General features: G+C 51.0%; 1 protein-coding gene, 1 long non-coding RNA gene and 2 other non-coding genes across 11 annotated transcripts in view; 1 reads left to right on the top strand and 3 right to left on the bottom strand.

Annotated features, from left to right (window-relative positions):
- Positions 1-595: 595 nt before the first annotated feature.
- Positions 596-668, bottom strand: TRNAK-CUU. The gene has a single exon. It is a non-coding gene; the product is annotated as a tRNA-Lys (tRNA).
- A 472-nt stretch (positions 669-1,140) lies between these two features.
- Positions 1,141-1,212, bottom strand: TRNAA-UGC. The gene has a single exon. It is a non-coding gene; the product is annotated as a tRNA-Ala (tRNA).
- A 120-nt stretch (positions 1,213-1,332) lies between these two features.
- The window catches only part of TRIM7 (tripartite motif containing 7), a 13,185-nt gene continuing 5,577 nt past the window's right edge, over positions 1,333-8,940 (top strand). For 2 of the 8 annotated variants that reach the window (XM_017517503.2, XM_017517505.2), the window contains exons 1-3: positions 1,399-3,395; positions 4,342-4,437; positions 7,642-7,872. In XM_017517503.2, coding sequence (XP_017372992.1) covers positions 2,886-3,395; positions 4,342-4,437; positions 7,642-7,872 — 837 coding nt within the window. In that variant the 5' untranslated portion in view covers positions 1,399-2,885. Of the gene's footprint in view, positions 3,396-3,855; positions 4,235-4,341; positions 4,438-7,641; positions 7,873-8,940 lie in introns of those variants that run through there. The other 6 variants (XM_037734557.1, XM_037734556.1, XM_017517506.1 and 3 more) reach the window with 6 other exon arrangements.
- The window catches only part of LOC108295354, a 6,048-nt gene continuing 4,346 nt past the window's right edge, over positions 7,239-8,940 (bottom strand). The window contains exons 2-3 of the long non-coding RNA XR_001821368.2: positions 7,616-8,029; positions 7,239-7,422 (exon numbers count right to left, since the gene is read on the bottom strand). This is a non-coding gene — a long non-coding RNA (uncharacterized LOC108295354). The remainder of the gene's footprint in view (positions 7,423-7,615; positions 8,030-8,940) is intronic.

Below are 8,940 nucleotides of genomic sequence, written 5' to 3'. Positions count from 1 at the left end.
AAAAAAAAAAAAGGAAGGAACCAAGTGTCCATTGGCAGATGAACGGATAATGTGGTATATATACATGCAATGGAATGCTATCAGCTTTAAAAGGAGGGAAATTTTGACACATCCTGCAATATGGATGAATCTTGAAGACATTAAGTAAAATAAGACAGTTAAAAAATATTGCATGATTCATCTTATATGAGGTACCTAGGGAAGGCAAATTCATAGAGACGGAAAGTAGAATGGTGGTTGCCAGGGGCTGTGGGCAGAGGAGAATGGAGAGTTAGTGTTGAATGGGTTTAGAGTTTCAGCTGGGAAACATGAAAAAGGACTGGAGATGGATGCACAACGATGTGAATGTATTTAATGCTACAGAAATACACAGTTAAAAAGTGGTAACTTTTGTTGGGCATATTTTACCACAGTTCAAAACCCTAATTGTGTCACTAGATACACATCAGACAATGAACAGTGGAGCGCCCGCAAGAGTATTGCACAAACGGAAGCAGAAGACTTCAGAACAGATTATTTTCCGAAGAGTTGTTCAGCCAAACATATTTTTAGGTATAGCCAATAATCGCAGATTTAGGAGTAAAAGAACTAATTACGCCCAACGTGGGGCTCGAACCCACGACCCTGAGATTAAGAGTCTCATGCTCTACCGACTGAGCTAGCCGGGCGCTTCAAGTTAAACTTTCAACAATTTTTTATTCTACACTAGATTTGGCCTGTATTCAACTATGGGTTTTAATTTGGATTTATTTGGAGTGTGATAAAACTACGAAAGTGTCTCGACTCGTGGGAAATTCAAACTCCGTCATCCGTTCAAACCTGACCGTCCCTCCCACTTATGTCTGTTTTCTGCTTCTTCTACCCTACCAGCGACCAAACCATTTTCTACCCGAGATGAAGCTCACGGCACAGAGATGAAAAAACAAGTGCATCCTGACGCCACTGGAGCTCTCACCGTGTGGATTTTTAAACAGGAGGGAAAGACAATGAATGGGGCCCAGAGGAGGGCAGGGACCGCCGCGGTCTTTCTCCACCAGCGGACTCCAACCTGTGGGGCTTTTCCTGACGCTCTGCAAAGGTGCTAGATTTCAAAACTTGAAAGAAAAATGGAAAACAGATATTGAAGGTGCAAAACTTTGCTGGAGATGCCGGGGATCGAACCCGGGGCCTCATACATGCAAAGCATGCGCTCTACCACTGAGCTACATCCCCACCTGTTCTTCGTGTTTCTCCTGGATCACTCTTATTTGTTGCTTAGCTCAAGGCACCGGGAGTCGATGGCAACCGTTGTGAGCTGGACCTCAGCTGCTGCAAAAACCTGTTCCAGGATCCTCCGCTGACTCCACACCAGCGGATCTTGACCAAGGGAGTCCAAGAGGGAGGAATTAGGCCCGGCTAAGCACCTGGGAGCAGCGGTGGAAAAGGGAGAGAAAATCAAGCAGGATGTCAAAAATGAACTGTGGCCTGAACAAGAGAAGAGATCGAGGCAGTAAAATACAGAATATTTGATTAACGTAATCCAGAATTGTGAAGTTTATTGCTCGGGATTAAGAAAGAACTGGGACACAGGCGATGGGCCTACTTGTCACCGTGAACTGCGGCTTATCTTTGGAATTTTGAACCACGTTTAATTCAAGAAAACTTTACTGAGTTTGCCAAGAACTGCTCTAAAAACAGAATTCAGCAGTGAACAAACCTGGTACAGTCCACCTTAAAGCTGACATTCCAGAGGAGACAGAGTGCAGGCACAGAGCCAGCCCTGAGTGGGGAGCGCGCTAAGAGGCGACTTTGTACAGTGTGTGCGTTCGGGGCGGGCTTCGTGGGCACAGAAGTTTGAAACAAGACCTGAATGAGGTGGGAGGGAGAATGAGGTGCAAGTGGTGGGAGAAAAGAGGTCCATGCAAGGGGAACAGCCAGCGCAGAGGCCACGCGGTTCAGGAACAGCAGGAAAGAAGGTCGGGGACACAGGGTCCTGGAAGGCGCTGAGAAGCGACCTCGGGAAGGAGGTAGCATCCGGGAGCAGATGAGATGAGGCGAGGCCTTTGGGTTAGAATCGCGGAAGTTCCCGGTGACATTGACAAGGGCGGTTTCTGAGGAGTGTGCAGGGGGAAAGCCTGACTCGAGTGGCCTCCAGAGTGAACTAGGAGAGAGGGCGTGGAAGCGGATAACACCCGCAGCTCTGCAGTGGGGCTGTGGAGACAGCTGGGGCACAGAGAGCACTGTTGTTTTTTTCTTTGGGGTGGGGGGAATAATACTGAATAAAATTATAAACGTATTATTTGTTCAAATATTAAGAAGGGGGAGGACAGTCGCAGAAAAGGTAATGGAGTGGATACAAGGCCGCGCTTGAGGGTGGGGAGACAGGGCCAGATTCCAGACTCTAAATTTAGCTCAGCACAGGCCCGGGGCGAACCTGCACTAGGGTAACCTGACACCTTGGCCAGGGCACCAGGCCCTTGCCACGGCGATGCTGGGTCGGCCTTGGTCAGGAACCGAGAGTGGCGCCCGGCAGGGTTTGTGCGCCCACCTGTCGCGGTCTGTTTCCCGCGGCTGACTGGGTCAGGCTGGGGTGGCCTAGAGAGGCTGAGGGATGGGGTCCACTGGAAGAGGCGGGGGCCGATGGAGCGCGCAGATGGGGGCTCAGGGCGCTGTCCAGCACTAAAACGGCCCTGTGCCTCCCCGCCCGCAGTCAACTTGTGCCTTGCCTCCCAGCTCTCCCGCCCGGCGCGCCCTGGGCTCAAGTCTCTGACTGTCCAGTGGCAGCCCCGCCCTTCCTCTCCCAGTGGGCATTTGGCGGCCAGCCCGGACGTCGCGCTCCGACCCGCGTCCTGTAAGGTCCAGTGGCCGCCAGGGCGGGACCAGACCTAGGTGAGTGGAGAGCGCACATGGCAGCAGTGGGGCCGCGGACCAGCCCCGGCACCGGGGCCGAGGCGCTAGCGCTGGCGGCAGAGCTGCAGGGCGAGGCGACGTGCTCTATTTGCCTAGAGCTCTTTCGCGAGCCGGTGTCAGTTGAGTGCGGCCACAGCTTCTGCCGCGCCTGCATAGGGCGCTGCTGGGAGCGCCCGGGCGCTGGGGCTCTAGGGGCCGCGACCCGCGGGCAGCCATTCCCACTGCCCTGCCCGCAGTGCCGCGAGCCCGCGCGCCCCAGTCAGCTGCGGCCCAACCGGCAGCTGGCCGCAGTGGCCACACTGCTGCGGCGCTTTAGCCTGCCCGCGGCCGCCCCGGGGGAGCACGGGTCCCAGACGGCAGCGGCTGCCCGGTGCGGGCAGCATGGCGAACCGCTCAAGCTCTACTGCCAGGACGACGGACGCGCCATCTGCGTGGTGTGCGACCGCGCCCGCGAGCACCGCGAACACGCCGTGCTACCGCTGGACGAGGCGGTGCAGGAGGCCAAGGTGAGCGCAGGCACCCCTCTCCCCTTCGGTCCCCGGCTCCCTTGCCCGCGGTGCAGAGAACAGACTGGTAGTCAGGAGGCCTGGGTGAGCCCTTCCCTTCTTTCGCCTATTCCAAGAAGACCCGGACTGGCTCCTGTGTTGAGCGCTGTTTTCTGTCACCCCTAACATCACCAATACCCCACTCCACCACCACTGCCTTTCCCTCTGAGCCAGACACTGGGCCACCTGCGCGATGTGGGCCACCTGCGCGATGTGCCCCACGGACTTGGCGATGTTCTTCCTGTCTGATTGGAGCCTCTAGCCTCGTCTGCATCTCCGCAGCTCTCAGCCCGCGGGAAGTCTCCGGCACAGCCACGCAGCCGCTGCCCCGAATCTTATCTTTTTCCCTGAAGCGGTCTCTGCTCAAAGTTCTCACCTCATGGAACTAAGTTGGAGGACCTCTTCAAGAGGTCCAAGGATGGGGCTCCTGGGTTAAGCAGCGCACCTACAGCCGTCTGACTGTGCCAAGGCTGTCGATTCTGGGCCCCCTCCCTCTTCTATTTTCTCGCCGAGCCCCTGCGAGGATGTACGAAGGGGTGGGGCGGGCGGGGAGGCTCGGGTGGCAGTTTCCAGTCCCTCCTTGCTCGCCTATCCTGCTCCAACTTTCCTACCCAGAGGGCTTCCTGATCTAGGGGTGGATAGCAGAGGAGACGACTAGAGGTAGGGCTGCTGGAGGATTGTGTTTCAGTCTGGCTACTCCAGCAGATGCTCTTGGGGTAGCAAGATCCCGAGGCCTTCAGAGTCACCTCGAAGTGTGGCCTGCAGCCTGTAGAGATGACTTCTACCCGGCCTCTCCCTCAGTGAGCAGGCCTTCCCTTTCTCCTGGCTGGCTCCAGGAAGGCACAGGTGGGGGTTTCCAGAATCCCCCCACTTCCCCACACCTTACATTGTTTCCCTTCACTTGCAGGAGCTCTTGGAGTCCAGGCTGAGGGTCTTGAAGAAGGAACTGGAGGACTATGAGGTGTTCCGGTCCACAGAAGAGAAGGAGAGCAAGGAGCTCCTGGTGAGCCAGGCACCCTGTGGGGGCCAACAGAGGCCCACTCAGCATTAGGGCTTGGTGTGCAGTGTTAAGAGTATGTGCTATGGAACCACAGGGTGGATTTCACAAAGATAATAGAGTGTATATTATATAGTGTGACCGTGTAATTATTGTACAAACCAGAGCTTTTGAGAGTTAAAGAGAGTGCTAAAATAATTATTGCAAAACTACTGGCTTAAACTGGAACTGTCCCAGTGAATCAGAATGTACAGTCACTGTGATATTACCTAACATGCCAGTTAGAGCCTGTGGAAGCATCTTGTAGTAGAACACATTAATATTTCTGCAGAGAAACATGAATATTCAGTAAGTGGGAATATTAACACAATAAAGAGCCTCAGATCTGTTCATGGCATGTTTTGTCAACAAAACAGTAGTGAAAAAAAATTTCATTTTCAGAGATTTTGATTTGAAATTGAGGCTAAGGGAGAAATGGCTAGAGGATGTCAGAGCTGCTCCCTGGCTCTGGTAGAAAGACGAAGTTTGGGGCCTTGGGTTCACAGTAGCCCCTGCTGCACAGCCCAGGGTCTGGGTACTAGCACTCCTCCACCCAAAGTTGGAAGATATTTTATCTTTCTTAGAATAGAACAGGAAAGTGAAATGAGGGCTCATTTTGGTGAAGATAGGCAAACATGAATCACCAATGGTCATTTTCTACCTTGCAAATTCAGTTGCCAGTTCAGTAAATAGATGTCCAAAGAATGAAAGGATCTACTAGGGCCTGTCAAGGCAGGGAATTGGAAGAAGATGAACTAGAGGACCCTCCTATCCTCAATGTCAGGAGGGGTAGGGGAGATGCCTGGAGTTCAAACACCCTAAGGTCGGTTCCAGACCCTCAACTATATCTGTTATGTCTGCATCCAGTGTTCATCCCAGACTTTCCCATTCGATCACTTACTTCCCTCCATGAGCTCACCCTCCAGACCTTCATCACTCCTCTGCTGGAGATACAGCCCCAACACAGCTCTTCTGTCGTTGGTTGACATCCATGAACCAGAGAGCCTTCCCAGGCATTGGTGGCAGCGGAGGTCTCTGATCCAACTCCCCAGGCCTTGCTTCGCACCTTCCAACTCTGTCCTCTCCTAACACCCGCCCATCCACCCCCACATTCATTTTTATTGTTTTGTTTTGCTTTGCTTTTAGAAGGGTCTCACTTTATCACTATGGCTAAAGCAGTTTAAGTGATCCCCCCACTTCAGCCTCCTGAGTAGCTGGGACTATAGGTGTGCACCACTACACTCGGCTAATTTTTAATTTAGTTTTTGTAAAGTTGTAGTAGGGTGGGGTCTCCTATGTTGCCCAGGCTGGTCTGGAACTTGTGGACTCAAGCAATCCCCCTCCTCAGACTTCACCCCTCTCAGTCTCCCAAAGTGCTGAGATTACAGGTCTCCCAAAGTGCTGAGATTACAGGAGACTACATAAAGAATGAGCTCCATCCATTCTTCACAGTGATAAAATACTTCTATGATTTACAATACTTGTGTTATTTACAATACCCTGCTTAATGAAACATCAGAGGTAGAGTCCAACTATCACTGCAACATAAAAGGAAGAGGGAATATTCTTATTTGAAAATACTCCTACCCCAGGGGACATCTGGCAAGTCTGGAGATATTATATTTTTGGTTGTCAACAATGGGATAGGGACAATATTGGCATTTGGTGGTAGAGGCCAGAAGGGCTGCTAAACATCCTGCAAGGCACAGGACAGCCCCCCACGACCAAGAAGTATCTGGCCCAAAACGTCAACTGTGTTAAGGTTGGGAAACCCTGGTTTAGACTAGTATTTTGGCAAATACTGTTTCACTTGTGTTATTTCCTTGCAAGGCAATATGATGTAGCTGGCAGAAGCTCAGCTCTGGGGTCTGGCTCCCTGGCCTAGAAGCCTGGCTTAACACTTTCTGGTGATGTGTCTGTCTTTGTCTCCTCACCTGTAAGACTCGAGGGGAAGTGTGCCCACCTCACTGGGCTACTGTCAGGGTTGAGGGAGTTAATATCTATAAGGCGCTAAGGGCTACTGCAGCCTGCCTGGAAGCTGAAGGTAAGGTGAGGGCACTGCGGGACACCTGAACCCAGGTCTCCCAACTTCCTAGAATTCCCTTCCTCTGTCCAGGAGTTTTCAAGGAAGAGGAACTTCCTGGTGGGACATACAGAGTACCACAAATGTGTGCACATAAAAAAAATCAAGAGATCAGGGAATGAGTCTGCATCTGAAAACCAAGGAGTAAAAAGTCCTGTGTATGCCGTTAATGGAAAGAATAGAATATCCAGCTTGCATGTAGCATATTCTCACTTAGTTCCTTGTGGGTATGCTGCTACCTCTGTTCACTGGCATTGGATTTTTCTTCCTCCTTTCTACTTTCCTACCTCTCCTAGGGTTTGTATTTTGAGCATTTGTTACCATTATAATTACTAAACAGGAAAGATCGCCTTTAAAAAGAAGTAAAGTGAAGAGTGAAAGTTTGAGGGTGATGAAGTAAATGTGCTTGAGGAAGAAAAAGCAATCTCCGTTTAATCCTATGGTTGCCCCAGGAGACACTAATTTATCCCTTCTGCTTTTTTTTTTTTTTTTTTTTGAGATGGAGTCTTGCACCGCCTCCTGGGTTGGAGTTCAATGGCATGATCTCGGATTATTGAGACCTCTGCCTCCTGCCTCAGTCTCTTGAGTAGCTGGGATTACAGGCATGCGCCACCAGGCCCAGCTAATTTTGTATGTTTAGTAGAGACGGGGTTTCGCCATGTTGGTCAGGTTGGTCTTGAACTCCCGATCTCAGGTGATCCTCCAGCCTTGGACTCTCAAAGTGCTGGGATTACCAGTGTAAGCCATCACACCTGGCCTCCCTTCTACTTTTCAAGTAAGGAACCTGCAGGTTGGCGTACTTCTAGGTAGAGTATGATGCTACCTTGGTTTAGGTGGTGGAGCCCAGATCCACAGACGTGCAGGCACATCTATGGCAGGGGAGAGAAAAGTATGTGTCAAGACTATCGCTTGTTTGGAGCTGGGACACTGAAAATAAAGCATGCACTATGTGCATAGATGGTGTATCTCTGATCCTCCAGCAGTGACAGGGACGAAACTTTGCCCCGTGATATGACTCAGGTCCCTGGCCAAATGCTATATCTCCATGCCCAAGTCCCCTACCTCTCCAATTTCTCTTCCTGAGACAGAAGCAGATGGCAGCGGAGCAGGAGAAGGTGGGGGCAGAGTTCCAGGCACTGAGGGCCTTCCTAGTGGAGCAGGAGGGCCGGCTGCTGGGTCGCCTGGAGGAACTGTCCCGGGAAGTGACACAGAAGCAGAATGAGAACCTGGCCCAGCTCGGGAGTGAGATCACCCAGCTGTCCAAGCTCAGCAGCCAGATCCAGGAGACAGCTCAAAAGCCTGATCTTAACTTTCTCCAGGTGAGTCTTGCTAAGCAAGGAGCTTGAGTCATTTATCCTAAGGTATCAGGACCCACAGCTAGAGAACAGTGTCAGTTCTGGGGGGTTAGGAGAATCATATGATCTGGAGCTGAAGGGGACTGGCAAGAAGTCCCCCGATTTTCCTGGGTTTGGAGATCTAGAGGGATGTGATAAAACTTTCTTGACCATGAGCCACAATAATATATATCATATTTCAGAATCATATGCTTGAGACCAAAGTCTTAGAAAATACTACTCACCTTTGCTAGAGGTGTACACTTTGATGTTTTCTATTGTATTTCACTAAAAAACAAAATAGTTATAAACCACAAACTTAGACAAACTTCACAAACCACAGATGGGTTAAGAACAGTCATTACTGGGCTGAGTGAGCAATAGGTACATAAGGACTGTGACCTCCCTCAGGTGGTTTTCAGGACATAGGCAGCACTGGGTCCATGGGATAGCTCCAGTGATGATTCTGTAATAAAGAAAGCAGCTGGGCATAGTGGCTTATCCCTGTAATCCCGGCACTTTGTGAGGCTGAGGCAGGAGGATTGTTTGAGGCCATGAGTTTGAGACCAACCTGGGCAACATATCAAGACCCTGTCTCTACAGCAAATTAAAAAATTAGGAGCCTGTAGTCCCAGTTACATGAAAGGTTGAGGCAGGAAGATTGGTTGAACCCAGGATTTTGAGGCTGCAGTGAGCCATGATCATGCCACTGCACTCCAGCCTGGACGATAGAGTGAGATCCTATCTCTAAAAAACAAAAAACCGGCCGGGTGCAGTGGCTCACACCTGTAATCCCAGCACTTTGGGAGGCCAAGATGGGCAGATCACAAGGTCATGAGATCAGGACCATCCTGGCCAACATGGTGAAACCCCGTTTCTACTAAAAATACAAAAATTAGCTGGGCATGGTGGCTCATGCCTGTAATCTCAGCTACTTGGGAGGCTGAGGCAGGACAATCACTTGAACCTGGGAGGCAGAGGTTGCAGTGAGCTAAAATCGCACCATTGCACTCCAGCCTGGGTGACAGAGGGAGACTCTGCCTCAAAAAAAAA

The sequence above is a fragment of the Cebus imitator genome, unplaced genomic scaffold (assembly GCF_001604975.1).
Source record: "Cebus imitator isolate Cc_AM_T3 unplaced genomic scaffold, Cebus_imitator-1.0 Scaffold634, whole genome shotgun sequence".
In the NCBI taxonomy this organism is placed as follows: domain Eukaryota; kingdom Metazoa; phylum Chordata; class Mammalia; order Primates; family Cebidae; genus Cebus; species Cebus imitator.
Note: the sequence above shows the minus strand (reverse complement) of the source record. Positions and strands in the feature narration are given on the sequence as shown.